Raw genomic sequence first — 17,756 nt, forward strand, 5'->3', positions numbered from 1 at the left:
TAAAAAGAAAATATAAAAGCACGTTTCATGCTGTTTCATGTTTTCATTTGTAAAACCTCAATGGGCTGTAAAACTCTTGTAAACTCTTGTAAAGCCGATAAGTAAATATTGAAATCATCTCAAAATTAGAGCTTGTGCTTTTTATTGGTTTTATTTTTTATTTTTTCATAGCTGGAAGGGCACAATATCTTCTCCAAACTGAGCTCCAACGAGTATGAGCAAGTCCTGGAGATCATCCGCAAAGCCATCATCGCCACAGACCTTGCCCTGTACTTTGGAAACAGAAAACAGCTGGAAGAACTGCATCAGACAGGAGCCTTAAACCTTAAAAACCAATCACATAGGTAAAGCAAATAAGCAAACATTCATAACTTGAAGAAAGAAACTTGTTTTTGCAAATGACAACAAAGAAGAATTCAGATAAAAAGTTTTACCATGCACACAATATCTTCTTCTTTACACAGAGTAAGCTCTAAGACTAAATATATATGCACACAATATTCCAGATATAAAAAGGCAATTTACAGGGTTCACATGCTTTGTTTAAATCCATCACACTGACATTTTATTGCCTTCAAACTGCTCCTACTAAGGAGCTCATTAATAACTAATGCCCCAATTCTGCAAACTCTTACACGTGTGCTTAACTGTACACTTGTCTCATTGAGTTCAAGGGGATTATGCATATTTGTTAAGTGTAGGATCAGGCCTAAGTGGCTGAGTCAACTCCAGTTAAAATCAATTAATCCTTTTAACGGTGATTACCTATTCATACAGATAATATAAAATACTTTTAGCCCTAGTGCCTGATTCTTCTCCCTCACCAGTGTAAATAATGAGTAACTACATTGACATCAGTAGAGTTATACTGGTTGGAAACAGAGAGTTAAGAAGAAGAGGATCAGCCCTTGTCTCATTATCCTTGAGATTTAGACCATAGAAACATCAGATTTTATAATATGCACTCACATTTGCATACATTAACAAAAACTAAGTGTAGTGACAATAACAATTGTACCAGGATTCATCTCATCTACCTAAATCCTTGAAAGCACAACACTAACAAATTAAGGGGAAAGTCTTCAGTCTCTTTTGCCACCTTCACATATCCTACACCACAGTCCATAAGGCATTATTCTATTTCCAGCGCATAATGAAAAGCAATACACACCCCAGCTTCATCCAGCTTGGTCTATCATGCCAAACCTGGATGGTGATCTCATATACTCTTTCTCAACAGATTGATACATCTGACTGCCATACAGTCTGTTCTCTCTGCTTTAACATTGTTGAGGTCACTATTAAGCTTTTGCTTGACAGTGTGAGTTGGATGAAATCTAGGAATGTATTACTTTTGGGCATGCAAAACACAAGAGATTGTATGCGACATTTTCACTCCTGTTAAAATGAAAATCTGAGCCACGTACTTCAAAATGTGGTCAGCTGAAAGCACAGAAGATCAGAAGTACTTTTCAACATAACTCAGAAATATATACTCAGAAATTTTCATTAACCTCTGAAATGTAAGATTTCCAGATAAAGCAAAATAGGATTTTAATTAAGTCCTCATGTATAAGAGGATGCAACAGAATGAACATTACTTACTCACAATATGAGCCTTGTGATATGTAAAAAAGTAATTAAATATGTTAGCCCCTACTTTCTCCTAATATCTCAGATTCTAATCAGTTAACACCCTGAATTACCCTACATTAATTCAGAGAATTTCAAAGTACAAGTTAATCTTTTTGTGGTTTATAACATTTTAATTGTCATTAGCAATAATCACATTAAACATTTATGATATATATTTATCATAAATTCTCAATTCTAATGTACAATTCCAATATATGTCCTTAATTACAAATACTCAAATACCTATAAAAAACAAAACCCCAAAACCCCACATACAGATATACCCGCCACCACCCTCCTCAAAACAAAGTACCTCAGTCTGATACAACTTTTCAAAATGATTGAGTTTCCTGCAGAAAATCCCACCATTTGACCAGTTTTAAATCCCTTTGAATGTCTTACACTGAGGCAAAACTGGTACTTGAATGGAAAAAGACTCTGGAACAAGCTTCCTGATCATACAAAGAAAAAAAATACTACTTCATTTTTGAGGGTTTTGTATAGTGCCCATTGCTGTAGTATCTTGCAGCTCAGGGAAGGCAACAAGTTCCTCTCTCCTCATTGCTTCCCAAGCCCACTTTGAAAACAACAAAAGTGGATTACCCTCCTGATGGCAAACCTAAGGAAGTCCCAAGAACTGAAAATTCCTTCTTAGGGCTTGGAAATTTACTAAAATAACTATTCTGAAATAGTTATTACCGAATAGAAATTTTGGTAAATTTTCAAGAGTGGGTATGCCATTATGTAAATTACCTATAGAAAATGAGTTCTGGGCTAAACTTACTCAGACTTAGTGGACACATATATTACTGCTTAAAAATGAGAATTACTGACCATTAGTATCCTTGAACTGCTTAACGATAATATCTCTGTACAGTTATGAAAGATCTTAATTTTGCCCATATTTCATAAATTTTACGTGTGTGGCATTAAATGAATCTACCTTATAATAAAAATATAGGCTATTTGCACAAACAACATTCAAATTTACTACTACCGAATGTTCAGAACAGACCAGGATCATATAATATTTAAAATACAAAGGTACATTTTAGTAAAGTACGAAGTCAGATACAATAATTGCTTAAAAACTTCACAAATACAATAGGTATAAATCACTCACTGGACATATTTTTTCTCAACAGTGGATAATGTATGCTAGAAATCAACTATATAGTGTGATCTTCCTTGAAATACTAAATTTATTTACACTTGCGTGGGTCAGCCATTTGACTCAAATTTTTCACTTAACTGTTCTTGAATAGAGCCTTTTTTTCAATAATGTAAGTTACTGAACTGAATATGAGTGGTATGTTACTAATATAATTCAAGTGATAGGTTATCAATGAGATAATATCAAATGGGTAGGGTGGAATTATGTGGGAGGTATTTTGCACTATTTGTACTTTTTTGTTTGTTGTTGGAAATATATATGACAGGACACATTAAAAGCATCAAAACGCAATAACATAAAACTTCATCTGAATAACAAATTTCATATTATTGTATTCTAGAGACCGTATGATTGGTCTGATGATGACAGCTTGTGATCTATGTTCTGTAACAAAGTTGTGGCCAGTTACCAGATTGACAGCTAATGATATATATGCCGAGTTCTGGGCTGAGGTATGCATATTTCTCTCACATTTGTTTTATATATGGAAAATATCCAGATAAATGAGGGAGAGGAGCACAACAGTAGGTTGATCTAGAACAATTTTCAATAGATTACTTACCACGTTTGACTTGAAATATATTCATTTATGCGTGCAGATGTTTTGTGAGCTCTCTGGAAAGCATTTGAGCAGCTAAATTAGTGTGGGGGTTTGTCATCAACTTGCAAGCAAAAAGTGTATTGTTTTCCCAAAATAAAGGATTTATATTTAGAAGGCATCTCATGATAATGGGAAGTGACTTAATGGGGAACAAGACAAAAGAGAAGAAAAGATTTTTGGGTCACGAGTGGAGAATTCTCTGAAATAGACATAGCTGTTTGTGATGGTCTCCTAGAAGCACAAAACTCTAAACCAGCTTCTAAAAAGTTGCTTCAGAACACCAGTCTATGGAGCTGAAATATGAGTCCAGGAAACGCTAAGGCAAATCTACCGAAAGTATAGAATTGTTCTGGTTTTGAATTCTCTTCTTTCTGAGTCAACTCAGCCACTGTATTTTAAAGAGACAGAGTTGACCTGTAATAAGCCACAAAGCTCCTTTTACAAAGACGATGTTATGAGAATCTATACGTGTATAATTCTATGCATGTATGAATCTATACTTGTATGATTATGTCCTTTTTATGTTCTATGCTTAGATAAACGAGGACCCAAGTACTGTTACAATAGTTTAAAAAAACAAGAGGGGGGAGAAGGAAGGATGATTGCTACATATTATTCAAAGAGTGTTGCATTGAATTTAGCTTTCTTTTGAAGAAAATATTTTATAGCGCCTAAACAGATTGATAATATCCCTTTTAAAATCTGTTGGTGTAGATGAACAAAGATGAGAATATACTAAAACCAGAACTATCCTACAATTCTCCAGTTTCAGAAGATCTGTTGTATTTTCTGAACAGATGTTGCATGTGTAATTTGTAGAGCCGGATTCCCTTCTCATATATAGTAGGTGTGTGTGTGTGTGTGTTGACTTCAGTGGAGTTACTCCTGTCCTACAATGGTGCGAGGAGAGAATCAAGCCCACAGAGTTGATGTTGCATGCATTTTTCATGGATTTTTGTTTTTTCTTGACTATTGCATGTTTTTTCTGGAATTCAGAATGTGAATGATTTGTTTTTTGTTTTATTGTGCATCAGTGATTCCATAGCAAATTTGCTTTGCTTACAAATATAAAGACATCTGTTGTAACTGTAAACCCAGCATGGGTGGGAGAGTGATGCTGGGTTATTTTCTTATCAGTAATAAATGTGAGATTAAGTTCAAAATTTGCCCTGCATAGTGTTTGTGACTGGTGAGGATGTGCCAGAAAGAAAAACTTTAAATTGACTCCCTAATCCCAGGATGGGTCTGTGAGAAACATCTCTTTACTAGTAATTTTCTTTGAAAACTATTGACAATAAACATGGAGTCCCGCAATAATATTTTACTGGATCACTTTTCAGAGAAGGGTAATCTAACAGGGTGTCAGGTGCTAGGAGATGCATGTATTGTGGTGCCTCACCCTGTCCTAGCAGATAGTACAGGCAGGTGCTGCAAGCTCCGCCTCAGGAACATAAAAGGGTCTGAGTGTTCCTCTGAAGCAGAGGAAACTAGGGTCAGGAGGGAAAACCCTAAAAACAGTCAAACTCAGTAGAAAATTTAGACTGCGTTTCATCATGTTTTGTTGTTACTTCAGTTAGCAATAATGGTAAACTCCAGCAATGGGGTAAGTTTGGAGTAGATCTAGCTATTACCTGTACAGTTCTAAGAGCAGAGTGGAAAAACCACTTGCTTACAATCTGCATTTGAGTTTAATAAGTACTTTCTGTATATTGAATACAAGTTACTAATAATACCAGTATGTTTAAGTTGTTCTTCACTTCATGTAGCTGTTAGGACCATATATCTATATATAGGTATCAGTTGAACACAATGTTTTATTCATATCTTTACCATTTTTAAGCAAGTTCGAAGCCTACCAGTGCCATCAGTCATTATAAGAAACTTAAAAGAATTGCAATTTGTATTTCTTACATATACCAAATACGTCCATGTCTGTATTATGTTTTCAGAAAATTGTTTTTTAAAAGCACAAAAAATAAAGCGAGAATTGCTTTTGTATTAACATTACTCACTCTCTGAGTTAGTCCTGGAGGTTGAAATGAAATTTGAGATGCATTAAAACACAAACCCCTATACACCATTGAGTAACCTTTATAGGCCAGAAGCAGTGTATTGGAGTATGTTTAGCTATGTACAATTGAATCCCATTTATCCAAGCCTGCGTTATCCAGCTCTCCATATTAACCACACCACCAGCCGCCCAGGGCTCTGTCGGTCAGCACATTCAAAAATCAACCACAAGAGTGGGAAGTTGCACATATTGAATATGTTGACACTGGTACTTTCAGTAAAACTTAGTTAATGTATGTTTTTATTTTTTCACACAATGCAAAAATGAAACATTCTCTGTAAAAATGCAAATTCTGCATTTTTCCGTGGCAAACAGATTTCTAGGATCCCTGCACATCTGTAATTCTCTCTGCCTCCCTCGTACCTGCATCTGTTATCTAAGTTATTTGGACTCTGCTGTTTCAATGTGTTCATCTCTCGTTATGCTAATTTCAGTTACTATTCTGATTTTTAGAAATAGCTAGGAAAGCTGGACTGGAGTACCTGAACAAGATATACAAACAGACCAAAACATGTAAACAAAGACCCATACACAGGCATATATGAGTTAAACACTGACCATATTTGCCAGAAGTGTACATACGGAAACCTCACTGACAACCAGATTTGCACACACATCTGCCACAAGAAAGAGTAGTATGTACTGTATGATGTGTTGCTCTTATGGTGTGCAGAGCTGTACCTGCTTTTCAAGTTATTTGCCTTTTGTGAATAGAGGTCCAAAACAAGCACAGATTATATCAGCAACTTCACTGAGGGAATTTCTAGAACATTTATTTCTCAGTTTTGCAGTGTGTAGGTCACATTAGGTTCTCTATTATTCCTGGATGCTCAAGTAATAGCTGTGGCCATAACTAACCTTACTGCATCTATACGTTTCTTTATCACCCTTAGCTCACACTTCGGCAGTGTTCTAAACATGCTGTTATGCCTTCAGCCTATCAGGCAATGTTATAACATTACGCTGGTGATTGGCAGGGTGCACTGTCTTCTCTTTAGTTCCCAGGTAGAATTGAAGGTGATGGTTATGCCCAGGCCCACCGATGCAATTCCGGGCCCCAGGGCAGATGAGTCAATGGCCTCCCTAGAAAGGGATGGCTGAGGTCCGAGTGGGCTTCTGCTGGAAGTTTTTACTTATTTACTATGTCCCATGCAGGTTCCTGGGCAGCTGAGGAGGCGGTGTCTGTTAATCAGCTTTCTGGTTCTCTTGGACTCCCCAGGGAGATTACTGATAAACCCGGGAAACTGAGTAGCAGATGCTGCCTCCTCAGCCACTGCTTCCTCAGCTGCTCGGCTCAGGGAAGGGGTGGAAAATATGAGTAGCAGAGGGCTTGGCGGAAGGGGTGTATGCAGAGGAGAGGAGCACACATATCTATCCTCCCATCCACTCTGGCCCTTTTAAATCACTGAGGTCCCGGGCAATTGCCCCCCCCTTACTATCCTCCCACCCCCATTCCCCTCTGGGGGGCTGGTTATGCCCTATAAAAGATGTGGGTCCCCGTATATCTGAAAGACTGCCTCTTTCACCATGTGATACTGCAGCACTTGTGATGAGCACACGTGTATGGCTAACACCCTCTGTTTTTAAAAGAGGTGGCTGATTGGCAAGATACTTTCTGTGAGGGGTCCTATGCTATGAAACTCACTCCTCAACTGTGGTCCAAACCTGGATGAGTTGATCTTCAGGGCATGGTGCAAGATTCATCTCTTTTCTTGGACTTTTCCTGTGTGGATGAGTGGCGGGATATGGGATAACTTGCAAAGCAGGCCATTATTTTATGAGGCATTGGTGACACAGTTTGAGAGAGATGGGGTTGATTGTGGGGAGGGCAGGTAAATCTTTATATTAATCTTTTATTTTACTGTTTATACAAGTGCTTCAACCGTGGATAGGCCCATTTAAAACAAATTTAAATAAACAAAAGTACATCACAACCGTGCTCAGTTTCTAGGAGTTACTGCTTGCATTACCATTTGAGCGTATCATACGATGGAAAGAGCCCTTGTTATGGAGTTTTCTGAGACTGTATCTTCTATTGATTCCATATGGTATGTTGAATTCTAAATACTTAGATTAAAAATAACATAAACCAGAAAAACCTTTTGGTTTAAGACATCCTGATATTTCTTCTGACTGTCTTTAGTTATTCAGGGAGTACATGACTCTTTTTTCTCTCTCTCTCTTCAGGGTGATGAAATGAAGAAGACCGGTATCCAACCTATACCTATGATGGACAGAGACAAGAAGGATGAAGTTCCTCAGGGCCAAGTATGAACTGTCAAAAATTAAATGTTTTATAATGGCTATAAAATACACATAAGTAAAACTTGGTAAGGGGTATGATATTGGCCTCTAGCAAGGCATGTGATATTTTTTTGATCTGTGAGTTGTATCATGACAAATTCGAACTTTACATACAAACCCACAGCTGATTTTAAAAATGGCAACTAGAAACCTCCTCCTCAGAGACATTACAGAAACAAGAGCATGCTATTTCATGCTATCCTGAAATACAATGTGTTGCAGCTCTGCTTCCTCTAGACCCTAGCTCTTTTTAACCAACTGCTGGCGGTCAAAGCTCTCACTCAGAAGAAATCCACTCCCACCTAGAAGAGTTAAGCTTTTTGTGGTCAGTTGAACAGATGCATGATTGCTACAATTATGCATTGAATAGAAAGCCCTTTTGATAAGCAGATTGATGCAACCGTAGTACTGAAGGGAGGGAAGAAGGAGCTGCCCACACATTTCGTAAATTAAGGAGAACTTTTCTCAGAAATTGGATTTTCAGGTAGGAAAATTAATTTTTTCTTATGCAGCAAAACTGAAATAGAGTGGTTTTCAGTTGTATTGTCTGAAAGTTAAAAACCTATTTGTCAAAGCATGGTTTTAACATGTCAGTTATTAATAAATGGAAAAAGCATTGGGTAAAATTTTCAAAAACGCCTACACTCCCTTTTCAAAAGGGACTTAGGCACTGAGGAGCCTGTGTATCAATGAAGGTCGATGCAATTTATGTGCCCAAGTCACCTCATCCCTTTAAAAGTTTTCCCACAATCTTTTATATATTCATGTACTTGCAAAACAGAATTAAAGAGGAACTATATGAAATTCTTTAGTCCAGCTGCAATCTGCCCTTACAACGAGGATGTATGGTTGAAGGATGAGAACTGAAATGTTAGTTTGGGGATTCCATGCCCTTTAAAAATAAAATAATAATATAAAATTTAAAACTCATAATCAGAAGTGGAAACTATCTCAAGGAATTTTCATGGATTGACATGGTTTTATTCAGTTTTGACCCTATCTCTTTTTGACCGTCCAGAGTTTCACCAGTTTGTTGTGTATTTTTAAAATGAAAATGATCTTATTTCCATGGACCAAACTGGAATATTTTATTTTATTTTAAAATACTGTGGTTTCAGTGATAGGGTTGTATAATTTAAATCCCAGATGTGTTTAATTTTGGAAAAACCTCTTACTTTTAGCCATGGTATTAACACTGGTAGGTTAAGCAGATATCTCCTTTAGAATTTGTTATAGGTCTGTAGCAGCAGTCTGTCCGTTCTTAAAATAAAATAAAATAATTAATTACAAACCTCTTTTCAAAAACTCAGGAAATGAATATAAAGCTTACAGTGCAAAATAGTGAGCTCCTTTACGATGTTCAAACCTCCATCCTATTGCTGCAGACTGGCCCTTTTGCCAGCTGCAGTCTCTTTGTCAGTCATGTCATATATTCTGTAGCCTACAGGACAGGGACTGTATCGCCTATCTGTTGTAAAGCACCAAACACACCTATTTAAATTCCAGCTTCCTTACAGGGGAAACCTTTGCATCTGTGGAGGCGGAGGCAGGATTTGCCTTTTAATGTGTGAATAAGGTCTAATATGACAACAGGTAAAAGGGATTTACGTGTCAAACCCTGTAATCATGTTACAGTATGCTATTTCACTACAATACATTTAAAAACTACAGAAAAGACTGGTAGCCCATGCTGTGGGTCTTCCTACACTAGCCTAGCTTGTATATCCTATATTAAAGCTTTGGGGATTTTGTTTTTTTTTAAAGGGAGATTAGTGGGGGGAACAAATTTAAACCTAGTGTAAGCAAACAGACTTTGAAGTCAGTGAAGTTACAGCAGGGTTGAATTTGGCCCCTTAGTTCTGCCTGTATTCGGGACATTTTCAGAAAATGTCCTGCCATTAACACCAGTTCAGGTGCACCAGTGGTAGCAACATTAGACACCCCATAGATGGGCTAATGGCATCTTTAATGTGTTGATTAGACCTGCTCTGAGCATATATGAATGAATGACCATCTCATCTCATCTATCCACATGCCTCCAACCCCCACAACAAATAAATCAACCAACCAACAAAATCCAAAGAAAGAACCTGCCTCAAGCAGCATTTTTTATCCCCCGAAAAGGGAGAACTGACTGTGATTGAGTTCATATTTAGGGTGCTCTATGGTGATGAGCAGCAGTACAGAACAGTAAGATAGATTGTAAGTAAGTAGATTGTAAAATGAGAAAGTAAATAGACTAGTTTGGGGCTCTTTTGCAGTCAACTTTGTATCATAATTTGGCTCTTGTCAATATTTTTTCCCACTATTTTTCACAGATTGGATTCTACAATGCTGTAGCCATCCCATGCTATACCACACTCACACAGATCTTCCCTCCTACTGGGCCACTACTCAGGGCGTGCAGGTGAGTAGAAGTGCAAGTTTTAGCATATCATATATCTTGGCCAAGTGAGAGCATACCCCACTACATATATCTGTCTAGAAATATATGCATCTAAATTCCAAATATTGTATAAAGGCCAACATGAATGTTCTTCTCTAGCAAGTGCATCCAACAATCTGGAGGCAGGGACTATTGGGTAGATTCAGCAACACAGGTCCATGGAGACAGCTATTAAAAGTATTTAATGTCAAAACTGTAGACAAGCAGGTCCACTGATAATGTGTCTTCAGTTAACTGCCTCCGTCTAGCCCAGTTCAACTCAACTTCCCTTTGCCTGCCTCCTGTGTGTTTTTATTGTCACCTCATCTCTCTCCTATTCCTTTTCTGCTTGTTGGGTTTCTGTATTTTAGTTGAATTGACATATTTCTCTCTCCTATGTGGCAGGTCAGAGTGCTCCATGTTAGCTCTTCAGAACTTTAAACTACTAGCATTTTCACTTCTGGATACAGTGGCAGTTTAAAATAATAGAAAGAAATCCTTTCTCGCTGTTTCTGTATGTACATCCATCCACCCATCCATCTAAAATATACTGTTGAAGTCCACAAGTGTGTGTTTGTGTGTGTATACAGATTATAAATAAAATAAAATTCCAGGAGTATCCCTCTGAAGCCAAGAATGTCTGAGTCAGTGTGAAGTGATGGAAACAGCTACAAATTTGGCTGAAAGTTCTTCTGATTCAGAATATCACCAGGTTCAGTGGGATTCACAGTCTGTTGTCATCCAATTTTCAAGTTCTCAGCCATTTTGACTTTACAAATTACATCCATGCAACAGCAAGGCATGTGTCTATGCCATGCCAAGAGTCCTAAACTATTGTGATATCGGAGGTAATACCACAAATCACTACACTTCCTCTACAGCTAATTTGCATGCAACAGTTTCATTGATTGTATGACAAGACTGCACAGATGGTGGTTTGGCCCAACTGCCACACCCAGGAGACAGCACAGGCTTTCAGCTGCTTGTGTGTGTGTGTGTGTGTGTGTGTGTGTGTGTGTGTGTGTGTGTGTGTGTGTGTGTGTGTGTGTGTGTGTGTGTGTGTGTGTGTGTGTGTGAGAGAGAGAGATGTGGCGTGTATACACACACAGACACTCTGTTTATAGTATGACACTTCCACTTTTTGACCTCATTGTGATGGAGGGTACTTCTGACTCTTTCCCACCCATGTACACACCCACCTTTTTCCCCCCTCTGTATTCTCTTCTTTTCTACATATCAGTTATAAGTCCATCAATTGCCTGAATGTAATTGTGGCAGCAAGACCTACTTCTGCCTACTGCATGTGGTCCTCTCCTTTAACATGGTTTTTGTTATTACACTGGGTTTCCCTCAGTGGAACCTTATATCTCATTCCTTACGGAGTTGGAAGCTCCAGGTTCCCTTCCTAATGCCAGAAGAAAGAGGCCAAAGCTAAACATCAAGCATTTCAGCAATGCTCGACATTCCCTATAAAACCACTTGTCAATGTTCCTAATTTTACTAGCCCATGAATCAATTGGTTGTCTTGTACAGGTAGCTTGTGCAGTCTTCCAACCTTGCTAATTGCTAGATTTGTAATCCCTGCTCAGGGTAGATTACTCAATATTCATCCAGTAATATCAGCAGCTGAAAACTAGATGTTGATTGTCTGGTCTAAAGGCAATTTGTGCATTCTGTAGCAGAGCTGGATCCTTCAGTGCCCATCTTAAGTTGCATAAATACCATAGCGGTGTGGTTACAGTATCCAACATTAGAGGCAGATTAAGATGCATCACTGTTTTTCCTCAAGTATGTCATCTTCATTTTAAACTTACTCAACTTTCTCAAAATGTTTTACATTTATGAAAATGCCAGATGAATTTGTTCATGAAATATTTTTCATAAGCACTTCTGCTCGAAAATACATTCTTAAATATTTTCAGCATGAAGTAGGTGAGAAAGAAGTCTTCTTAGAGGCCCATAATTAATGGAGTAACCTCAGGGCTGGAACCCGGGAACTCCTGAGTTCTGTTATCACCTCAGACACTTGACCAGCCTTAATTATGTTTTGCACTTATTTTACAAACATTTACATAAGCCTCACAATACTTGTGTGAAGTAATTGAGCATCATTATCCCAAATTTAGAGAAACTGAGGATCAGGGAGGGTAAATAAAATGCCATGGGGATCTAGTTGCTGTGTAGACGTACCCTCAGATAACTAGGATTCTGCTGCATATGACTCTCTTAATGAGAGGCAAATGGCTTTCATCACAGTGAAGAGTCTCGTTCAATAATGCTTCAGTTGTTGACTAAATACATTTTGATAATACCCTTATATCCATAATGTTAGTTTCTGGAATGCGGTGTTTAAGATGCCATGTCCTTGACTTCTTTGGAATGTAGACACATGCAGCAAAGTAATAGCAACACAAGCAGCCAGGGTATCTGTCAACATCAAGGTTTTTACTTTGAGAGCCTGTGGGCATTTATTCCAGACATCTAGAAGCCAGAACTTTGCTGGTGAGCAGAAAGGCACATGAATCATACCAACTGTACCTTTTAAAAGGACATCATCATTCATCTTGTTGGAGTAAGAAGAGAATCTGGAAGGTTAACTCATCTGCTAATTTGCTCCACATTTGTTTTAATAATCTGTTCCAAACAATAAGTTTACTTTCTGAGTTTATAGAAAGACATTTTTATTCTGTGCAGGCCAAAGTTACAACCTGTGTTGTATTTGTGTGGTGTCACTTCCATTAGTGTTTTGGAAACGGAATACACACAATGCATACCAGAGCAGCCAAATCTGAGATAATATATTTACATTGGGGATAAAAGGAGAGGGAATGATTTTTAAAGATAGAAAATTTTGGTTTGAATTCAAGCTAAAACCACTTTTTGTTTTCTTCCCTTTACGACTCTCAATCCCTGATAAAATAGACGAATTTAAAAACCAAATAATGATTTCCAGAGGGGTAGCCATGTTAGTCTGTTTTTAGCAAAACAGCGAGAGTCCAGTAGCAACTTAAAGGCTAACAAATTTATTTGGGCATAAGCTTTCAAGGGCAGAAAAGCCCATGAAAGCTTATGCCCAGATAAATTTGTTAGTCTTTAAGGTGTGTGGTGCTTGATGGGGTGTTCGCCCAGCACCCCTGTGTCCGGCGCTTCCCTCAGCGGTCAGCCCTCACCATAGCCCGGCTAGGGCTCGTGGGGTCTTCACCCCTTCTCTGGGGGGAGCTTTGGCCATCCCAGCTGCGGCTGGTGGGGGGTGTCCGAGCCCACCCTCTACTTCAGACACCAGCCCAGGGACCCTGATGGCAGCAGCCTCCCACTGCTGGCTTGCCTAAACTGCTGCAGTCTTTTCCCTGGACTGCTTCCCCACGCTGTCCTCCCCGGACTCTAACAGCCATCCTCCTGGTAGTGGCAACTTTCCCCTACCGTGGTTCAGTCCCCTAGTCCACTCCTGCTTCTGGGTTTTCACTCTGCTTCCTTCAGCTCCTGGCTCCTCACTCTCCCAGCACTCAGACTGGAGCAAAAGCTTTTAACAAATCTTAAGCGGCCCTTCATTAGCCCTAGGTGGTCTCATTAACCTAGGATTACCCCTTTCCAGCTGGCCGGGAACAGGGCTCTGACCAATCTGAGGCTTACATATTTGCCTTCAGTGACTCTCTCATAGCCACTTGGCCATACCTTATCACAGGTACCACAGGACTCTTGCTTTTTGCAAATAATGATTGTCTCACACACACCCATTTGGAGTCTTCCTGGGATGTCCTAGTGTTGCAGGATATCAAGTGAGCTGGGAATGGTGGTTGCTGTTCAGTTTTTCTCACAACCCTCAATGCTTCTCCAGCCTTACACCAGTGCCACTTCTTTGTTGGTTGGTTGGCTCTGGGTATATTTTTCAGATTGTAATGACCAAGGTCCCATGGCTAGTTTGGTCATTTGCACGACCACAGAACCATATTAGCCACGGCCCCTGGCCTTTCCAATCGGAGAGACTTAAGATCTTTCAGGGAGGGAAAAGGTGAAGGGTTGTAGGAATACATAGATTCCATCCCAGGGCTGCTAGCAGGAGTGGAGCTCTGCTGGTTAGCATCCCAGATGGCACTCACTGCCTCTGCAAGTCTCCATCTGCCCCCCCAAAAATTGTGCTTCAGAATTTCCTGCTACTACCCCTTTTCTTCTCTCCCAGCTTAGAACCTGAGACATCTTAGTGGTTTGCTGCATTTCACTAAATATTCTAATGAAGCTAAATCCAGGAGGGCCTTGTGGCATAAATTAAATCTAATATGATACACACTATATAAGGCCTTAGTAGTTATGTAATCCTAGTTCTTTACTGAAGACATCTGTCTGAGAGTCAGTGTCTACATAACTAGACCCCTGGTAGGGTGGAGTGCAGTGAATTTTGTTAAAACTCAGATAGTATGGCCGTTTTTTTCTCTTCATTTGAAAACTAAACGGTAGATTTTGACCATTTGTAAATATCATGGGCTAGATCAACAGCAATATAAATTGACATAGTCCAGTTCATGTCATTGGAGTGATACCAGTTTGCACCAAGTGAAACTCTGCCTCCATATTCCATTCAGATACTCAACTGTAAACTGCTCTATTATTTGACACTTTTATGTCTTGCAAAGCCAAAGTTTTGACTTGAAGGAGAGGATAAGCCACGCTATAAGATAATGAGCACTCTCTGCCTCAAGGAAGGGGACTATCAGACAAGAATATACCCCTTCTTTGAATATACTTTGCTTTGGAGACGACTAATTATACAATAACCCTAGTATCTAAAAACTTCTATCTAAAAATCACTATCTACTTGTGGAATTGTATTGTCTTACTGCTCTAAATGCAGAGAGGGTTTAATGAGAATTGTGGGCTGCAGTGGCTGCCATAGAGGTAAATTCCAAGGCAAAAATGCTGAGTTCTCTGGCATTTTGGAAAAATAGCAGATTATGCTGCCACAGAATCCATGAGGCCCTAAGTGAGGTATGGGCAAGTCACATCTCTCAAAAGCTGTTGTTTCAGGTTCTCTGCAGACTTGAGCAAGCATCACTGCACTAAGTCATGCTTTCAAAGTCATCTCTGCAATCATGAGGGCTAGAACTATATATATATTTTTTTAATGGAAGCAGATTTCATAACATAATTCTGCAGCAAGGGGTGAATTCTGTGGCAGATAGGCAGCTGCTGAATTGCAGAACATACACGATCCTGTCCATAGCCAGCATATACTCATCCCCAGAATAGGCATTTAGGTTAAAAACATGGGGTTAACTGAAAGAAATAAGATGAAATAATACAATAATAAGAAATACTTTATTATAGGCCAGTGTTTATGTATTGCATAAAGCTACTTCTATAGGTATGAGATAGCAGACTTTATTATGAAAAGCTATTAAATTTATATACTCTTTGCTCTTTTTGCATCTCCAGGGAAAATCTCAAACAATGGGAGAAATTGACGCAAGGAGAGGAAACTTCATTATGGATTCCATCCCAACAACGTGATCCTGAGACCTCGGATTCACTTCCTGTGAAGATTGATGACTAAACAGCAGTGACAAATTACTTTAACATTAAGGCATCTCTCCTTTGTTTGGTTTTTGTTTGGTTTGATTTTTTTTCTTTTTTCTTTTTTTTTTTTTTGAAAGGAAAAAAAAAAAGCTACAAATTCTAAATGAGAAGCAACTCTGCCTGTGGAGGTAATACCTCCAGAGTTACCTCAGATAGGTGACTGTTTGCCAGTCTCCGGTCTTACATCAGTGACACCGCAAACCAGAGAGAGACTGACAACTCAGTTGTTTCAGAATCAGCTGTCAAATCAAACTTATAACATGTGAATATAAAAGACTGGCCTTTTCTCATGGGCTACATTGCTGAGGCCTTAATTTAAAACTGAAGGGAAAAAAATCTTAGGGGGTACTTTTAAATTGTATCTTTCTAGTAAGGATATCAATGGTACTTTTATTATATTGTACTGTGGCTGGATTTAACACCAGTGTCACTTGGGAGTTTTTGGCTATAAATAGAACATTTTACACATTACTATTGTGAATGTTTATGTGTGATCTACTTATAATCAGTTTGAAATTTAGCAGAAAACCTCTGGGGCTGTAACTTTTACTAAAGTTACAGTACTTGAATTATCTTGCTGCAGACAGACGGAAAATCAGCTTCTAGGTTAAAGGCTCCAAAAACTCTTTTATTAGGTATCACAGAGCAATTGTTTTATTTCTCAAGTTAAATGTTGAACGCGCACTGGCTGTGGTGTTTGGTTCTTTGTAATTATGTGAAAAGCTAAAGAGCTCATCCATTCATACACTGGAAGTACTGGATATTTATCTCCAGTAAGGAGAGATGCAGGCATAATTTCAGGCTGGACCTTTTTTATCAACATTGACTAAAATAATGGGCTAAAATTTGACTCTAACAGCAGACCCTCTGCCTGCCTAGCTAGCTGTATGGCAAGTGGTAATGCTAATTTTTTTCATGGTGAGTCATATTTTAGAAAATATTAGAGAGAGATGTTTAACATACAATACTTTCTGCTGGAAATAGGAGCTTTGTCAGAAACGTCAGGTCTGCTTGGCGTGACTGCGGTACCATCACAATCAATGGAAAGTATTTTGCTTTGACTAGCTTTTATGTTGCTCACTAGTACTGTATGTTTTCTACTACCAAAAAAAAAAAAAAAAAAAGGGAAGCCATTTACCTTTTTTACATTTGCTTTATTTCCCCTCCTCCCCCCCAGTTCAGGAAACATTTCCAGATTTAGCGTTACCTAACTAAACAGAAAAATAGCTGATTTAGAAAACTGAAACACTATGGAAGAAATTCTGGGCTAACTTAGGGCTGTGAAACTGCAAACTGTTATGCACATGCTTAACATTAAGCACATGCAAACTCTTCGCAGGATTGGGCCTTACACTCAATGCAACCTTTTGATTTTAGTGTGGTCGCAAAGGGGGTAATTAAATATACAGAATTTGACCCTGAATCTTTCTATTTAAAAATAAAATTAAATTTCAGCATAGCTGTAGTACATCTTTTCTATACCCGGTAGTTAGTAAAGCTGCATTTGTTTAGGCTGCACTACCAAGCCTACATTACATTATACAACTTTTCTTACCTGCTTGCAGTGGTTCAGTGGCAACCTTGCTGTACTGTGAAAGCAACAAGTAGTACTGTCAGCAGTTTAAAGACTATAGGTAATTATCTCTTTTTCCATTCTGTTTGTTTTCTGAATTGTACTGATCTAATAAGCATTATTTTTTTTTAAAAAAATTTAAATGTCTGGGTCCCTGAAGAGTTTTGCCTTCTGTTATGGTCGAGCACAAACCAGTCTATGCATGTATGTGTATATATAGTATGTGATATATAATCACATAATGTATACATAAGCCTTTGCAGTACATAAAATGCCATGCAGGGTTAGATTTGGGGTATCTCGATCAAATCTTTTTATTTGAAGTTGAGATTTGAATCATAAAGGGAATCAAGGATGTTTAGCAGCATCCATGCAAACACTTATTTTGCTTTGCAATTACTAAAT

The 17,756-nt window shown here is 38.5% G+C and overlaps 1 protein-coding gene and 1 long non-coding RNA gene across 4 annotated transcripts in view; one reads left to right on the plus strand and one right to left on the minus strand.

Annotated features, from left to right (window-relative positions):
* The window catches only part of PDE10A (phosphodiesterase 10A), a 279,406-nt gene extending 262,492 nt beyond the window's left edge, over positions 1–16,914 (plus strand). For both annotated transcript variants that reach the window (XM_067560784.1, XM_067560785.1), the window contains 5 exons: positions 172–344; positions 3,150–3,261; positions 7,669–7,749; positions 10,104–10,192; positions 15,638–16,914. In XM_067560784.1, the coding sequence (XP_067416885.1) occupies positions 172–344; positions 3,150–3,261; positions 7,669–7,749; positions 10,104–10,192; positions 15,638–15,755 (573 nt within the window). In that variant the 3' untranslated portion in view covers positions 15,756–16,914. The remainder of the gene's footprint in view (positions 1–171; positions 345–3,149; positions 3,262–7,668; positions 7,750–10,103; positions 10,193–15,637) is intronic.
* Positions 182–13,702, minus strand: LOC137161500 (uncharacterized). Of its 2 annotated transcripts, XR_010922100.1 has the most exons (4): positions 13,631–13,702; positions 8,961–9,045; positions 7,581–7,705; positions 182–267 (listed from the first exon to the last, which is right to left on the minus strand). It is a non-coding gene; the product is annotated as an uncharacterized lncRNA (long non-coding RNA). The 2 variants fall into 2 exon arrangements; XR_010922099.1 differs by lacking the exon at positions 182–267 and having other exon boundaries at positions 7,089–7,705.
* Positions 16,915–17,756: the final 842 nt, after the last annotated feature.

Source organism: Emydura macquarii, unplaced genomic scaffold (assembly GCF_026122565.2).
Source record: "Emydura macquarii macquarii isolate MOO-44397 ecotype Brisbane River unplaced genomic scaffold, CSIRO-AGI_Emac_v2 contig_2308, whole genome shotgun sequence".
NCBI classification, from domain to species: Eukaryota; Metazoa; Chordata; order Testudines; family Chelidae; genus Emydura; species Emydura macquarii.